This window comes from Lonchura striata, chromosome 14 (assembly GCF_046129695.1).
Source record: "Lonchura striata isolate bLonStr1 chromosome 14, bLonStr1.mat, whole genome shotgun sequence".
NCBI lineage: Eukaryota > Metazoa > Chordata > Aves > Passeriformes > Estrildidae > Lonchura > Lonchura striata.
The window spans coordinates 17678638-17696978 of record NC_134616.1 but is presented as its reverse complement, the minus strand read 5'-3'; the positions used below and the strand labels follow the sequence as shown (position 1 = coordinate 17696978).

Here is an 18341-nt window from a genome sequence, read left to right as displayed (position 1 = left end):
TACATTTTTCAATCAGAAGTAATCAAGCACTTAGAATGTGAAATATTGTCAGTAATTCACAAGTTTTTGCCATCAAACCACTGAGAAGGGGCTCTTTGATGACTTTTCCTAGATTCTACTTGTTTATTGAAATTGCAACGATAAAATAGTCCCATTATAGCAACAAGAACTGCTTTGGTTACCCACAGTCTCCAAGCAGAAAGCAGATTTATAAGAGACATGCCCTGGTTGTGTGTGCCACAGCAGAATTACTCCCAAATTCTGGGTTTCATGCAGGTACCTGTTTGCACCTGTGCAAACACCCAAGCTAAGGGCAGAGTTCACCACAAGGGCTGGTTATAACCACGGTGCTGTAAATTGCTTTTCTACAACAGAAGCGTAGGTCACCCCTAGAAATATGGGATCAATCGCAGACCTACCCTGGCATGGTCAAAAACTGGATTCCTTTGTCTTCACTCTCCTCAGGTATTATTTTCCTAGCTGATGCTCTACTGAGGACACAGCCACACAGACAATCCCATTCTGGTTTTAGTGTCTCTTCAGTGTTGTTTCCAGATGCCATTTTGTCAGAACAAAGCCAGAACCCAAATGCCAGAATCTCCTGTCTGTACCTTAACCAGCAAAATGTATTTTCATGAACTAGGTACCTCCTTACCTGCAGTAAAACCCATTTAAAGCAGGCGTAACAACTAATGCTTTCTTAACTTCACTGACCAGAAGCAGGAAGAGTCTAACAGGAGAAAGAGTGTAAAAAGGGAATAATGATCTCCCACCTGATCATTTTCTCCTGGAGTTATTTCTGAAGATTTGCTTAAAAACCTAGGACAAGCAGGACTGAGAGCTGCCATTAGAGATAAGGCTGTGGCCATATTAAGAGACCAGAATGAAACATGGCAGAATCTCTAAAATTAAGGGAGGCCACACCTCCATTCGACAGCTGAAATTGGGCTGAGAATAACTCTACCAGGAAGAATCACAGCTCTGAATGGCAGCAGATTCTTCCCAGGAAAACTCCTCTATGGAAAACAAGATTTATTCCACGTCCTTGTCCCCTTAAAGTATTTTGAGGAGATGAGTATCCTGCCTGACAGAGAAGGAATTCTAGGGAGAGCTGCTTTAGTCAAGGTCACACAATGACTCTCAGCCGAGGCTGCCCCTGCAGTTCGTGCCTCACGTACTCACACCCATTGTCTTCCACCAAAGGCAAAAGCCTCGTGGATTTTTGGTAGTCACCAAACTGGACTGGCCAGGACGTCTGCTTGGAGAAAAACACCAAGGAAAAGGGAAGAGCACCCCCCCCTCCTGCAACAGGACATTCCAGGTCGGAACAAAGAATGAATTGCTGGGGGAAGAGAAAAGCAGCGTGGCTGTGGGTGCTCTTTTTGCACCGCACTCCGGCTCTGCTGCCTCGGGCAAGGAGGCAGGACTGGCCATGGCAGCAACTCCATCCCGGGGCTGTGCTGGCACTGCCGGCAAAGGCAGCGAGCAGGGGCAGCGCCCCGGGCTCGGGCACGGCTGGCAGCGGAGCTCCCCGGGAGCAAACCTTCCCGCAGGGCATCCCTTCCCAGCAGCAGCAGGGATGTTTGGCTCGTCCCTCACCCCGCAGTGACACGGAGGGGCGCAGCCACACCCCCTGGGGACACGGGGACACGCTGCACCCCCAGACCCCGGAGCCCCCGAGGCGCTGCTGTCCCCCAGCCCTTCGTGAGCAGCGCAGGAGCTGCCCGTGCCCGCTCTGCGACACCCCCAGACCCCGTACAGCCAGCCCAGCACACCGCCACACCTCCTGAGCACCAGCCCCAGCGCGCAGAAACCCCGCAGCTCTCTGTCATCAACCCTCCTCACCCCACCCTCCACACCGACGCACGCATAAACCCCAAATTTCACCGAGTGCAACCTGTCCAAAACGCCCTTCTCTATTCACACGCCTTGCGCATTAAATCCCGTCTCTAATCAGGCTGTGTGAATTCCCAACGCATCCCTGCACACGCTCCCCAAACGGAGACCCCCCAGCACCCCACCCTCCATCGCACCCCAGCACCCTTCTCCGCACCCCTAGGTGCCCGCCCGGCCCTGACCACACCCCTCTGCACACACATGGCGTGCACCGTACCCCAAAATTCACACCCAGAGCGCACACACGCTTCCCACGCCCGCCACACACTCGCTACACGGGTGCCTCAAGCCCTGCTCCCGTCCCATTCATCCCCACCCACCGCGCTGGGAAACCCGGCCGGGCTCAACCCGGCCCGGACAGCCGGGGGACACCCTGACGCACGGCCAGGGCCGGGAGCGGACACACGGACACGGCTGGGAGCGGACACACGGACACGGCCACGAGCTGGACACACGGACACGGCCGGGAGTGGACACACGGACACGGCCGGGAGCTGGACACAGAAACGCAGCTGGACACACGGACACAGCCAGGAGCGGACACAGGGACACAGCCGGACAGATGGACACAGCCAGGAGCGGACACAGCCAGGAGCGGACACAGCCGGACAGACGGACACAGCCGGACAGACGGACACAGCCGGGAGCGGACACAGGGACACAGCCGGACAGACGGACACAGCCGGACAGACGGACACAGCCGGGAGCGGACACACGGACACAGCCGGACAGACGGACACAGCCAGGAGCGGACACAGGGACACAGCCGGACAGACGGACACAGCCGGACAGACGGACACAGCCAGGAGCGGACACAGCCGGACAGACGGACACAGCCGGGAGCGGACACAGCCGGGAGCGGACACAGCCGGACAGACGGACACAGCCGGACAGACGGACACAGCCAGGAGCGGACAAAGCCGGACAGACGGACACAGCCGGACACACGGACACAGCCAGGAGCGGACACAGGGACACAGCCGGACAGACGGACACAGCCAGGAGCGGACACACAGACACAGCCGGACACACGGACACAGCCGGACACACGGACACAGCCAGGAGCGGACACAGGGACACAGCCGGACAGACGGACACAGCCAGGAGCGGACACAGCCGGACACACGGACACAGCCAGGAGCGGACACAGCCAGGAGCGGACACAGCCAGGAGCGGACACACCCGGACAGACGGACACAGCCGGGAGCGGACACAGCCCTCCGGCCCCACGCCCGCACCGCGCGGGGACCCGGCGGGCGCGGCAGCCGCCCCGCCACCCTCCCGGCGGGGCACAGCGGGGCTCGGCACCCCCAGAGCCGGGGCAAGGGGACCCTGGGGGCACCGAGCGGTGCAGCCCCCTCCTGCCCATCCCTCTCCTCACCTTCCTCCAGCTCGTCCATGCTGCCGATCTTCCGCGAGCCGTCGATGGTGTAAATGTAGCGCACTCCCTGAGGCAGGTTAATGTTGTCGGACAGGGACCGGGTCAGGTCCGCCAGGAGGGCGTCAAAACTTCGGAAGCGGTCGGAGGACACGGCGTATACAATCCCCTTGAAGTAGCGGTCCCCGTTGCGATAGAAACGAACCTTCTTGGCTTTCTTCTCGTTGCTCAGCGCCTGTAAGGTCCGGGTTCTGTAGAAGCTACAGTGAGCGCTGTGAGTGGGGCTGGGCAAGCCGTTCATCCGTGTGCCTCGCATGTTTCTGGACGCCTTGTCTCTTTCGTCAAAGTGTCCAAAATCAAGTTCCATAGTTTGGTGAACCCTAAAGATCTGAAGCTGGGCAGGAAGGAGATGGGGAGAGAAGGGGGGCAAAGGGATGGGTTAGAGCCCAGCAGAGCCACAATCCGGAGAGCAGAACGACGCTAAGGCTGTGTCTGGAGCAGGACGGATGCATTTGGGAAGCGCCCCCTCCCCTGACCCAGATTTGTATCGATTCTGGGGACCGAGAGTAGGAGGGGTCCTCGCATTTTGAAAGGGATCCAACTACTGGGGGCAGGGAACACGTTTCTAGAGAGCTGCCTGCTCCTGCACCTGGGAGTTTTCAAAGTGCAGCAAATTGGGACTTGGGGCCAAAGGCATGCATGGCAATCACAACTCAGCCCCCAAAAAACCTCATCCAAACACCAGTTGGCAATGAATTAAACCTCTGAGCCCTATGAGGTTTCCTTTGGCAACAGAAAACAAGGAGATCCCAGTAAGTCAGCCCTTCAATCTGTCGAATCACGGAAGGACCCAGAGCATCTGAATGTTTAACATTAGAATAAACTGGCATTTATGAAAGAATGGTCACAGGGGAATAAGCAGTTTCTTTGTGACAGCCTGTTCAATAAGGGTTAGCAATGAGATCCAGCCCACCCTTCCCCCTATCCGCAGCCCCCTCCTAGCCCATCAATCAATTCCCAGGACCAGCCTACATCTCTAAGAAGAAATGACTGCAAAGAAAAATCTGTCATTGAAACGCAGCTTCGGTAAGCTCTTTTCAGCCCGAGCCTCCTCTGAATTGCATTTTTGCTCCCGTTTAATGAGGAGGAGAAAATAAAGGGGCTATTTCCACCCCCCGCTTCCAGCCCTAAGTGATTTAATAGCTGGAAGTGCCCGTGCCCCAGGGACACGCCGCCCCTGCTCCTCACCTTTCATTGTTCTGAGCGCGGGGGCTTCCAGCACAGAAAAGCCGAGGCTGGAGCTGACACCCAGCGAGCAGGAATTTTGCACTGTCTCTAGTTTATGCTCGAGAACAACCTTTCCCCTGCACCAAACCCCAACACAAAAGGAGAAGGAACCCCCCCAACTCTGCAGTCGAGACCCTTCCACTCCCCCGGCTCCACCAGGCACATGCACCTCATGTATGTGGTTCTCATGTTAGCACAGGGCTGAAAGGGGATTTACAGCACTTGGCAGCCAGGTATAAATCCAGGAAAAGCTGTTGCTATCGCATCCCCGCCCTTTACACTCGGCAGAATGAAGCTCCTTCCCTGTATTTTACAATGTCAGCGTGACCCATGCAAGAAAAAATCATTGTCCCCAGGCTGCAGCGAGGCAGATGACAATGCAGGCATTCCACACAGAAACCCCAAGTTGGGAACGTTCCCCCCACGATGCCAGCTGGGGTAGATTCAGTCTGGTGTCATGCACTGAACAATGAAACATCCAAGCAACTTCGGGAATGAATCAGAGGATGCAGGGGTTTTGATTTTAAAATGAACTGCAGATGCTGTAAGGCACCAAGAAAAGATTCCTCCTGTTACTTTTCTGCATGCAAGTCATTCAGGAAAGCTCTACTCACCGGTTTTCAGCGTGCAGGGTGGAGATGCTCAGAGAAAGAAAACCAGGCTCACTCTGCCTTTGTTGTCTGAGCTCCAAGCAAGAAATTCCTGCCAGGGTGGATGAGACGCCTCCTAGGTCCTAGTGCCTTGTTCCATCCCTTCACGGTAACTTTGCCTCAGTGATTTTCACTCTCACCATCAGCTGCCTGCTCACAGGCTGTGTTTGAGGGGGAAACAGGGGGCTGATTCCAGCTCTGGATATGTCAACAAATCAGTAAACAAAAGGTTAGAGGGGCAGGTTTGGGGGTGGTGTTTGGAAGGATGCAAATTTTCCCTTGAATCCAGTTGTACCAAGAAATCGTCTGATCCAAATGAAAAATACAGAATTAGGAAAAAAACACTGGATAATTGCCCCAATTCTACAGGGGGGTCGCAGTCACAATCCCACAGTGTGGCACAGAGCTGGCACAAGACTCCTGGGTATTAGGAAGGCAACTGAAAAAATCTCTGACCAGTGGAACTGGGCACAGTCCTGCTCCTGTGCTGGTTTTACACAGCATCTGTGGTTTACACTGGCAAGCAGAAAGGGAGAATTCACTTGGTGGTTCTGCATGAGGTGCCCCTGAATATTTTTTCTCTGTTAACATTGGACACAAGCCAAAGCCAGAGCGCTGAATCCCAGTTCATTCAAATCCCCAGGGGCTTTGGGATGGAGTCATCCAGCACAAGCCAAACCCTGCAGATCCAGCATTGCTCATATCCCACAGTAAGAGGAGTTTATCTTCTGATTCCATTACAGGAGGAGCCAGCTGTTAAAAAATTGTACTGAGCTCTTTCACTTTGACAGCAAAATCTTTCACCTGCTTTCTGGGTGGAGATTTCTATGCTGCAGCACCACTAACCCTGCTCCTAACCCCACTGATACTGGCCTCATCTTTACGTTAGAAAATAATGGGATTTGGAAATGGGAGAGTTTTCCCATCTGTAGAAGGAAATCTTTCCTAACAACACTGCGTCTGTTTCGAGTGAAAACATCAGATGTTGTCATTTTGGCACATCACAGCAGTATCACATTTAAACAGAAGGAGTTAGTATTTATTCCAGCTTTGTCTGCCCTGTGCATGATAGTCCAGGCAACACTGACACAAACCCACTGAGAGTTGGTCTCTGATTGCCAGCAACTTTCACACATGACATTTGTAAAAAGTTTCTTATTCCCTGAAACTAGCTTTTTATTCAAAGGCTCCCACGCATCCTCTGCTGGAGCTTTTGGCTGCTCCCTTGTGTGCGTGGTCAGATCACTGCAGAGGAGACAGAGCTGCTCTCCCCCCTCAGGAATTAGCCCTGGAGAGGAAGAACAGGGTCTGTCCTCTCCAGGGTATCTTTCAGTGGGTCTCTGGATGCAGTTGCAAGGGGTTATGTGGGACTTCAAACCTTGTCCTTCCCATTTGGTCCTATATTCTTAATTAGATAATTCCTGGCTGTTCATCACTAGGAGCTTAATCTGTCCAGAATTAACAATTCTTTCCTTTAACACAACACTTCTGTAAATATAAATCTGCCAGTGCTTTAAAATTTTGCCAAAAATATAAATCATTCAGCATGTGCCAAGTACAGCAGCAGCAAGAATAGAGAAAAGGAGAGTCTTCATTCAGCCTTCAGTGGCACAAGAGCTTTGACAGAGAAGAGGAAATTTTTGGGATGATGGCTCAGGATCCAGGTACTACACCAATGTAACCAGGCAGGATGATGTAGACACAGGTAGAATTGTACCACAATGTGTCAGTCTCCCAAATTTGACTTGTATGGGAAGTTTTGAGGACAACAAAGGGTGTCAAGCATCATTAACACATGGCTCTTCTTTCTGCATCCCAGCCCAGAGCTGCTGTGAGAGGAGCGTGTCTGTGTCTGCTCAGGACAGGGACAGGAGCTTTCTGAAGCACAGGCACTTCCTTTGCAAGGCACTTTAACAGAATTACTCCAACAAGAGAACTGGAATTTGTCCCTGGCTGAAGGATAAGGTTTCTACAGCAAATCATGGTAAGGTTCCTCTTGGGTGAAACCTTGAGTTCCTCCCAAACCATGCCCAAAACACCTCCAGTGTGTCCTCCTTTAATCCTCCACAAGATCAGGAGGATCTCACAAGCCAGAGCACCACCAGAGGTGAAGAGCCCTGGAGCCAGACTGATTTCAAATGTCCTCAGTGAAATCACACCATATTTGCTTCTCTCCAAGTGAGAACAGAATCACCTCAGACCACAGACATCAGCACAGAAATAAGCAGCACCTCCTTGAGGAAAGCAAGGGTCTGCTCCTGACTTCAGTTCTTCCTCAGAGCTTCTTCCTTGGCCTTAAGCAGTTAATGCCAGTCAAAACATATTTATATCAGAAGAGACTCACCCTCTGAGACATCATAGTCTAAACAATTTTAGGCAGTGTGAGGGATTGAGAATTGGTAAGGAAATTCCACTTCCCATCAATAATTTCATCTGGCTGCAAAGGAAAGATAAATTTAGCTCTTCAGATTAAATTATCTACTTTAAATCAGGTGAATCATCTTTCCTCCAGGAAGGTAATATTTAGACTTTTTCCTGTGTAAATAAATCCGTATAAATACATGTTTGTTGACATTGCTGAGCAACTGTGACACTTTGGAAAGGGACAGACTGCAGGTGACAGGGGTTGTGTGAATGCTGTGTGCTAATTTCTTCACATACACCTAGAAAATCCAGTTCCTAGCATCACTAGGAGCTGCAGTCTCAGATACTCTATGTCAGTGCCCTGTTGCTTTGCTATGCAACTTCCTGACTTCTGTAAAAATTGCCTCTGATAGCACAGCACATTTTCTGAAGAAGATAAAAGTTGGGGTGATAAGCAGCCAAGGTCTGGCTGTACCACAGGATCACAGAAAAATCAAGGGATCACTGGGTTAGAAGGAAGCCTTGGATCAACATCTCCAAGTCAGTCTATTTAGAAGCACGTGTTTAGTTACATTTCTTACTTTAACCTCTGTGGTTCTGGACAATTTGGAAATTGTCATCCCTGACCACTGCTGTCAGAGCTCTGCTCAATGTAACTTAAACACCAAAACTCTCTGAAACCACAAGTTGTTATTGCAGGGGTCTGACAAGTGTGTCAAGGCACTCACAGCTGAAATCCCATCAAGTCAATGGCTCAGTCTTGACCCTATAGAGCAACATCCTTTAAATCTGAACCTTCAAAAGAGTGAGAGTTCATCAAAGAGTTACCCTACATCAGGCTATGGAGCTAAGTTCCTCCTACAGAATACTACGAGCTAATAAGCAATGGGGACTTGGCAGACTTTCACCACATAACATTTGTCTCCTTTGGAGATTTATTTTTATAGGGACCACACACATCTGAAAGTCTTTTAAATACCAAAGCTGGAGAGCCAAAGTCAGCCCAGCCACTGGGGAGAGAAGGGTGGAGGGTCACCTGCAGAGCAGTTCCCCCTCTGCAAGCCCAGGAAACATCTGCAGGGGCTGCTCAGACCTTGAGGCTGAAGGACTGAGCACCACTGGAACCTCCAGGGAGGAGCAGGGAAAGAATTTTCAGTGTGAGGAAGGAGGAGAAGGGTGGAAGAAGCTGCTGAGCTCTGAGGCCACCTCAGTGTGGGACTGCTCAGGAGTGGCCACAGCAGCAGTGTCCCCCGGGTGGGACCTGCCACTGCTCCACACCCCACAGGCTGTGCTGAGCCAGGGCATGGCAGCCCCACAGCGTGGCAGATGCCCTCAGCCTCAGCAGGTGACTTTAGCTTTGGGTATTTCTGAAATCTGGGAGCCAGGGGCCTTTGCATCCTCTGAGGGACCATCAGGAAGCAGGCTGAAAGGGAAAAGGCCATTTTCTGTGCTGAGTATCTGGCAACTCTGCAGCTCAATGAACTCAAGACATTCCAAACACATCCAGATACAGCAAAGCATTAAACCCCACAAAAGTCATCCAAGAGAAAAATACCTTCAGCACTAGATCTCTTCTGGCTCAATCCCCTCCCTTCTACAACAAGCCACCACAATTAATAAATCTTTCCCAGCTGAAAATAAATTCCCTGACAGCAGGAAGTGAAGCACCCCACCCCAGCACACCCCCTGTGTATTTTGAATGAACTCTGCCAGAGCTAGCAAGTTCCACAATCCAGCTTCTCAGTGGCAACGTTTTGCCTTAAAATCAAAGTGCAAATCTTGCAGAAATCCATGGCTATGCCTGTACCCAGGAGTGTGCAGAACCCCTCTGAGCTTGTCAGTACATTAGTGCTGACCAAATTACGTATTATGCATGGTCTGTGAGCCCCAGCCAAGGTCATGACAAATGGATCAGCAAAACATCCAAAAAACATCCAAATTCTCCTTTTTCCAAGGTGGTCCAAGGGCTGCATCATAGTAGTTAGGAGACTTGTGACCAAGAATTTAATAATTTCTTGATAATTTCATTTTATAGAGTAATTGTAACTGAACACCTGATTGCCAGCCTCTCTCAAAATGTCTGCTGAGTGTAAAACTGGCTTGAAGGACTTTCCTGATGGAATTCTAAGTGATAGAAAGGAAAATCCCATCAAAGCCATCACAGAGGATCATGTCACATTCAAGCTGGAAGTGCAAGATGTTTCCTCTCAAACACAGATCCTTTCTGTCACTCTGCAGGCAGTGACAGTGAAGTCAGGTGACACTGGGGAAGCATTTGTAAAAGATACCTGAACAGCTCATCTTAAAAGCACAACGACAGACCATTTCAGAAACTGTTTTCCATGAGACTTCCACTCAGTGCACTCGGTAAATGTCATCCCAGACCAAGCCCAGCAGGGGCTGCAGGATTAGCTGTATTAATGTCCTAGGAGTAGGGTAGCAGAGTAGGAATGAAGAGGTAGGAGAGCAGGTAAAGAAAGCTTTTGTGCCTGTTTTACTCTTTCCAGAAGATTATTCCAATCTGTTTTATCCTAAAAATACAAACAGCACTAATGAATGGTGATTTTTTTTTTCACGGCAGCAAATATTCCCCAGCTATTTTGCTATTGTTCCTCGGGCATACATATCATGTACCTACAATAAACCATTGATAATCGGTGCTTTGCATCTGTACTGGCATTTAGAGGTAGATACAGCAATGAGAAAACTCATTTAGCTACATCAAAAGAAAAGCTTATCTGCCCGAAGTCTCATGCAAATTGGGAGCACACTGAAAGACCATTGTTTAAACATCAATGAACTGGGGTCTCCTGTCTGCAGAGCTGCTGTCCCTCACTCCAGAGAGACACGGAATCTCAGTCTGACAGGATGGAGGAACAATTAAACACGGCAGGTACAAGGTCAGCATCTTCAGCTCCCGTTCCCCAGCAAGGAGAGCCAGCTCTGCAAACTCTGCCTCAAACTGAACCAATTCTGGTTTTCTCCTCCCGTAATTCCTGGGTCTGGCACACAGCAAACAGCAACACCCTGTTATTTACAGCCCAGGAAGGAAGCAGGTTCTAAACACAGCCTGACATGCAAAGCCCTGAGCCAAACAGCTCCTGAGGCACCCAGGGGTTTCTAAAACACCTCCTGAAGACCTGCACAGGTGGATCCCTGGGTGGTTTTAATCTTTAAAGCAAAGGTTATGTTATGGAAACATTGTGGGATGCTTTGGCTTCTAAAAAGCTTCAAGTACTGAAACTCTGAGCTGAACTTCTGCAGCTCTTCCCCTGCTCCCTGCACACACCCCAGAGCTGTGCTGAGATGGCTGCAGGCTGAAGTTCTTCCTGTCTACAGTGAGGCCATCAAGAGATGAGCACTGAGCATCATTAATGTCCCTGGACAGATCACTGGAGAGAAGCATCATCCAGCAGGGAGACAATGACTTTGGCACTCACCTTTTTAGGAAAAGAAGTAGTACTCTTTTACCTTGTGAACTTCTGCAGCTTGCTGGAAAAGTCCTTTTTAACATTGCAGGGGAGTAGGAGATGATTGTAGGAGCTACTGGACAAAAAGCCAACACCAGAAACTCCACAGAGATGGTTCAGGTTGTTTTATCTTCAGGTTAGGCAGGTTCTGTTCATTGGGAAACCCTGCCAGAGGGGCACACACTACTCACAGATTATTTGATCGAATTCCCAGCCTGGTAAGCTTTGTGAACCACAGAATAACTGAACAGGGGAATGAGAACCATATCAGAACATCAGGATTGGTATCCCAAAGTTTGGATGAAGAGCCAGGTCAAGAAGAAACTCCTGCTCTTGTCTGGAGGTGCTGTCAAGCACATTTCTGATTCCACGAGCTCTCCTAAGGTCACCCAACATCAGCTATGTAAATATTCACATTGACCAAGGGCAGAGCTGCTCAGACACCAAAAAAAAAAAAGAAAAAAGAAGGTTTCCAGTTAAAATCCATTCTGAACAGTTATCAGGCACCACAGAGGTGGAGCCAAAGAGCAGCTACCTGCAAGGAATCACAAGGAAATATGGAAATGTGGCCCCAAACTCCAGGGAAACAAGCCCTAGAACCGCTGACTCTGCAGTGTGTAAATTCACTCAGTGTGAGTTTGAGCACTGTCTCTACAGGGGATGCATGGGGCAAGAGGCTCAAGCCAGAAAATCAACTGATGAAATTCTGTGGCAGTGAAAAAAAAAAAAAAATATGAAGATGAGTTTCAATCCTGGCTAGCTGCCAGAATATTGTATCAGCAGCAGCCTGACTTTACCCATGGGCTGTAACCACAGTCTTCTCTCTCATTAGGGCAGCCAAACTGCAAGGCCAAGGCTCTCCTGCAGCAGCTGGCCTCAGTTCCCAGTGCTGTGTGTACATTAAATCCCAGCAGAATGTGCCCATCCCACCTTTGTACCGTGGAATAATGGTGTATTATTATATAATTGCTACAGCCACTACTTTTGCCCAGCTCCTGCTTTGCTCTGACCTCCAGAGGAAGGCAGCTGAGCTGACTGCAGCCCCAGTGCAGAAACAGTGAGCCACAAACACTGACTGCCCATTGTTTTGTTCTTTGTATCCATGAAGTGCTCTGCTGCTCTGAGCCCAAGTTTTATTCTGTTTCCAATTAGAAACCCAAACTGCCTGTTGGATTAGGTGACTTCCACTCTCTAGGCAACCCAACAAATATTTTCCATTTGGTCCTTACGTTTCTGAGCCCTGAAAGCACAGGGAGCACCCTGCCCAGAGAGCCCAAACCCAGCTCAGCTGCAGGCCTGTGGGAACCCAGGGCATCCCTCTGGCTGCCCTGGGACCCTGGCAGGGGTCAGGAACCCCCTGGACAGAGCCCCCAGAGACACTGGCTGTGATCTCTGTCCATGGAAAAGAGTTTTCAATCTTACAGCTCTGAGTGTTTGATATAAGTCATAATTAAGTGTGGCATGGGTGCAAAAGTAAAATTTTAGGATTCTAGATGAGGGGCCCAAAGGGGACAAGATGGAGGAAATTGGGTGTGCCTTGTCCTTTTTCTCCTTCTTCATGCCCTCCGTGTTTCACTGTGGTGTTGGCATTTTTCTGTTGGTTCAGGCTGGGGACACACTGTCCAACGTAGGTGACAGATATTGGCACGTTCTTGTAAATGCAGCCCAGGGAGTTTCTGGTATTTAATGTTTGTCACATCCCACTGAGGGCAGAGCCCCACACGCTGCCCTGCAGGACAGAGCTGGGCAGGGCAGCAGAACATGTGAGAGATAAACAGAATAAACAACCTGGAAACCAGCACAGACCAATTCTGGCTTCTGCTTTGGCAGCGGGGCTGACAGACAGAGACATTCTACAATCTCAGAATCATCAATAGCTCAGATTCTGACACAGGCCCACCCAGCAAGAACAGCCCTGGCCATGAGTGGTCCCACTGTGCTCACCTTGCAGCCTCAGCTCTCCTGAGCAGCCCAAATCTCCAGCCTGTGGGCTCAGGCTGTGGCCAGAACCCTGGCAGAGAGCTGTGAAAGGCAGGGCTTGGCTCATTTTTAGTCTCCAGCAGAGATGCTTTCATTTTCTTCCTTATAGCACTTTTCCCTCACTTCACTGTGGGACAGGACACCATTCCTCCTCCATTCCAGGCCTCCTTCCTTGCCTCTTTCACGGAGAGAAGACCTGCAGGGAGGTCTGGTTGTGCTCCCTGCAGTGCTAATTATTATCTTTTAATAATGATTAATCAAATAATTATATATGGTAATCATAATTACCTAATCACATCACACACCCCAGCTAAGGAGAACACCTGGGTGTTTGAGCCTCTAGCCAAGCGCTCACAGCAGAGACACTTTGTGGAGCTCCCCAAAAACCTCATTTCAATGAGCCTTTACCCATCCCGCTCACAGCCAGTGACACTGGCACCGCTGTGTCCCTGTGAGGACGGGCAGGGATGTGCGTGTGGCACCGGCACGGCGAGCTCAGTGCCCGGGCTTGGACCCCGCGGGGACAGCGGTGCTACCCTGGGTGACAGCAGTGCCACCCTGGGGGACAGCGGTGCCACCCTGGGAGACAGCAGTGCCACCCTGGGGGACAGCAGTGCCACCCTGCAGGGACAGCAGTGCCACCCTGGGAGACAGCGGTGCCACCCTGGGGTGACAGCAGTGCCACCCTGCAGGGACAGCGGTGCCACCCTGGGGGACAGCGAGCGGCGCACAGGGACACCAGCCCGGCTCGGGCTGCCACTGCTGCTGCTCCCCCAGCGTCGGGAGCAAGGAGAGAAGCTGTGCCCAGGAAGAAGGGAGGGGTAGGGGGAAGGTGTTTCGTTATTTGCTTTTATTTCTCTCTGCCCTGCTCTGATTTATTACTATTATTATTATTATTATTATTATTATTATTATTATTATTATTATTATTATTGCTGTTGTTGATGTTGTTGTTGTTGTTTTATATTATTATATTAATATAAAATGACATAACATAACATAACATAACATAACATAACATAACATAACATAAATATAACATAACATAACATAACATAACATAACATAAATATAACATAACATAACATAATATAACATAACATAATATAATATAATTTAATATAACATAATATAAATATAACATAACATAATATAATACGATATGATATAAAATAATAGCAATTATTAATATAAAACGAATATAAAATTAATATAAAATATAAAATTGACTAATATAAAATAAGTCAATATAAATGTGATATTATATAATAATATAATATCATATAATATCATCATATCACATCATATATAATATAATATCAGTATTAATAATGTATTATATATTATTAATAATATTAATTATTATATTATATATAATGAATCATAATAATGAATAGTGATTACTAATAATAAATGATAAGAAATAATAATCAATTTCCCCAAGACCAATCTGTTTTGCCCATGACAGTAATTTGCTGAGCGATCTCCCTGGCCTTATCTCCAGCCACGAGCCTTTCATCACATCTTTCTCCCCCTGTTCAGCTCTCTGAAATAATTCTGAATGGTTACCGAGGCCTGGACTGCCTGACAGGATCAGAAGCAGAACAGCCCTTCCTTAGGCTATCCCAGTTTAGAATCTGAGCTATTTCAGGGGAAAAACACCTCCCTAGATGGAGTTTTAGCTTAGTCAATATTGCATTGATATTTCAATTGATATATTGCAATTGATATTCAAGTGCTCTAATGCACTTTATGGGGTCAGACCAAGCGAGCCGTTGGATCAGAGGAGTTCGGGAGGTTTCAGCGATTGTCCCGCTCTGTCCGTGTCCCCTCTGCACTGAGGTGCGGTGCCAGCAGATGGCAATGCAAGGAGGGTTTGCGGTGCCAGCAGATGGAAATCCAAGGAGAAAATCCAAGGAGAAAATCCAAGGAAGGTTTGCAGTGCCAGCAGATGGAAATCCAAGGAGAAAATCCAAGGAGGGCTTGCAGTGCCAGCAGATGGAAATCCAAGGAGAAAATCTAAGGAGGGTTTGCGGTGCCAGCAGCTGCTACAGCCACAGGCTGGCACAGCCCCGGGTCCAGCTGCCCTCCCTGCCCCAGTGGGGCCAGTTCTGTGCTGCTGGGAATTCCAGACTTTCTCTGCTGACAGGCACTGACGCCCAAGAGAACACTGCATCGACCTGAGGCTCTGGAGAAGCTTCCAGAATGGAATGACAGAACTGGGATTGTGGGTGTGGAGTTTGGATAGAAGTGTGTGACATCACAGGTGAAAATTTAAAGTTTAAGATTTTAGAATACAGTAAAATATATAAAGAATGATGGAGGGTTTTTTTGGGCAGAGGCTGGCCCTTCTTCTTCACCTTCTTCTCCATGGGTTTGGGTGGTTTTGTGTAATTGGATGAAAAAGTCTGCACTGCGGGCACAGATGGATGGTTATTGGGTTAAAAGTAAAAATAATTCAGATGTCATTTCTTAATTGGACACTTTATCCCTAAAAGCCCTTGTAGAGAGAGACAGGGCTCCATTTTCAGTTTGTTAGAGTGAAGTGCTGCAGAGCTCAGGGTTTGTGAGACTGTGACAGAGATAAGAACTAATAAACATCTAAATCCAAACAAGAAATGATATCTCACACTGGGCTTTTAATCCTGGCCCTGGCAGAAAAGAAGCAAGGACTCCACAGTATGCTACTGCAGCCAGACCTCTGAAGGAGCTCAGAGGCTGAAGAGAACACCTGGGTGTTTTAGACTGGCCAGCCACGCTGCAGCAGAGACACCTTCCTGGTACTCCCCAAAATACCCATCTCAACAATGGGTGTTTAACTCCTTCCATGGAATTCTCACCCATTTCAATAGCTTTTAACTCATCCCATGGAACTCTTGCTGACCTCCCAGTGCTAGCACATGGAAGTTCACCCCACTGCCATGTGCTCACTGATCACTGGGATTCAGCAGTTTGTTCTAGTTTAGGGCAAATTTGGGGAAAACCCTCTGGAAGGAGCCCCCAGAAAACAAACCCCCATGGCCCCTCCCCACCCACCTGGTTCGGGAAAAAATTTTCTCTGAGAGACGTGGAAAAGAACCTGTTTATTTAACAAACAAAGCACTCCCCAGCACCAAAGAAAATAACAACACCAGATGACAACAAAACTCTTTCACCACTCTGAAGAGATGAACAAATCCAGAAAGTCTCTCCTGGGGGTGGTCACTGGGGATTGCTCTGGGCACTGGGGATGGCTGCTGCAGATCACAGAGCGCAGGCCCTGGATGTTCCTCGGTGTTTCCAGGTCCCACTCCAGAAAAGGGTGGATGGTATTCAGGAAAAGGAAAGGAAAGCAAACAGTCCAGGGAAAGAATTGGACTGTTTAGCTAAACTAACTAGGAAGCAAAGGCCAGCACTGGCCTCTTCTGACAGCAGACCATGGGGGGAGGTGAACAGGCTGATAACAAGACAAAAACCTTCACTTTCAGAGTCAGTTCTGAAAGCACAGAACAGAATATCAAACATAACCAGAACACACGATTGGGGATACAAACACCATAACATCACCCCATGGCACAGTGCCAGTGTCCCTCTCCACCCCCAGCCCTGCAGGCTGGGTGCAGGTGGCTTCCTTTGGGCCGTGCTGTCCAAAGCACAGCGCTGAACTCACACACTGGCATTGCAGGCACCATAAATCCATCTGCACTCAGCCCATCTTCCACATCCCCATGCCCAGCAACTCATTTCAGCCAGCTCTGGAAGAGCTCCTACTTTATGCAGTGAATTACTGTTCACATTTCCCTCTTCCTCCAACAGCTTCTGATTAGGGTTTAGATGCAGAAACATTTCCAGTAGTGCTTTCAGCTGATTCTCCTGGACTCTCAGAGGCTGTCAGGGAGCAGGTCTGATGGTCCCTGCAGATTTGCTGTGCTGCCTGTTTTGAAGATGCAATTCTCACCCACAGCCACAGGACCAGGGTGCCCAGGGACACAGGAACACCCAGGGGCTGAAACTAGAGCAGGAATTCAGACAAGCCACAGCCCACATGCTTTTCCCTCATGTTTCTGTCAGTGGCTCAGCTCTGTGCTGAGAAAGAGCCCACCTGGAGGTGCCTGTCTGGTGACTGTGTCATGAGAGAGATCTGCTCAGATGAGAGTCCAGACTGTTCTTAAACATGTGCTTCTGCATCTACCAAGTGGAGAATTTAGACATGAAATGGGGAAGGCTGCTCAGGCTTTCCAGCACTTGAACAAACTCCAAACCCAGGCATATCTTCACCAACGTGAGTTTTCTTGAGAAGAGACAAACTATTGACTATCCCTCCACAGGGCAAAGGAACTGCTGTGACAAACATGTCTAGAAGGACTTGTAGTGACCACTTGGAGTCATTAAAGGGGATAGGAGTGATCTGTCTGGTGAGGGAGGAGATTACAGCAACATCCAGCTAATTAATAGACAGGAGGTCCCATCCACTGAACTACTGATTGAGCTGATGCTTTTAATTAGACTCTGAGTTGCTGTGCTGCAGGGATGCTTTCCAACCCCTCACCCAGGACAGAGATTAGCAGTAGTTTTATGCTAATTTATGTTGGCTGAAAAGCTGGTGATTTTAGGAGACATTTAGATTTCAGGGAGGAACTACTTATTAATATTCATATCAGCTCCTATAAATACATTTCTAATCCACTGCAGGATTTAGAAGGCTGTGGATGGCAGCTGTGTCACTGCACACATTGGGTTTGTTGCAGAGCAGGGGTCGTGTTGGGTCAGAGGGTGTTGGAGCAGAGCTGTGACAGGGTGGGCACAGCTCACAGCTGTGGGATGTGGTAGGTGGCATTTCTGTGTTTCTGCCACAGTGACAGGAGCTGGAAAAATCCCAGGATGAGCACACAAAATCTCTTGGGCTTTTCCTAATTCTGACTTCTCAAAACTAACTTCAAGTTACAGAGGAGGTAAAGCTCAGCTTTATCTTATGATTCTTCAGGGGCTCTCTGAGCCCCTCCTTTGCATAATAATTGTTCTCTGTCTTGCATTTCCCAAACATCTTCATGCATCCCTTTGCCCCAAAGGAATGGAGAGCTCAAACCCAAATTATACTTGCTAATATGAAGCAGTCACTCATCACACTTTCAACCTGGCTACTCCCAACCTGAACTCCTCTGTCACGTTTAGCCACAGGCCAGCTGGATGTGGGCATCCCAGAAAGTGGCACCATTTTCTAGGCTCTGCACACACATGCCCATGCACTGACCTTTCCACATGCCTCCATTTACTTTCCCATCAATAAGAACTGGTTCCAGTGCTGCAGCATATATCACAGTCAAGAGAGCCACAATA

General features: G+C 49.0%; 1 protein-coding gene across 5 annotated transcripts in view; it reads right to left on the bottom strand.

Moving 5' to 3' along the window:
• Nucleotides 1-5304, bottom strand: part of DCX (doublecortin) — an 80449-nt gene extending 75145 nt beyond the window's left edge. Inside the window, exons 1-2 of one of the 5 annotated variants that reach the window (XM_021525249.3) lie at nucleotides 5176-5304; nucleotides 3278-3668 (exon numbers count right to left, since the gene is read on the bottom strand). In XM_021525249.3, coding sequence (XP_021380924.1) covers nucleotides 3278-3641 — 364 coding nt within the window. In that variant the 5' untranslated portion in view covers nucleotides 3642-3668; nucleotides 5176-5304. Of the gene's footprint in view, nucleotides 1-3277; nucleotides 3708-5175 lie in introns of those variants that run through there. The other 4 variants (XM_021525251.3, XM_021525252.3, XM_021525253.3 and 1 more) reach the window with 4 other exon arrangements.
• Nucleotides 5305-18341: the final 13037 nt, after the last annotated feature.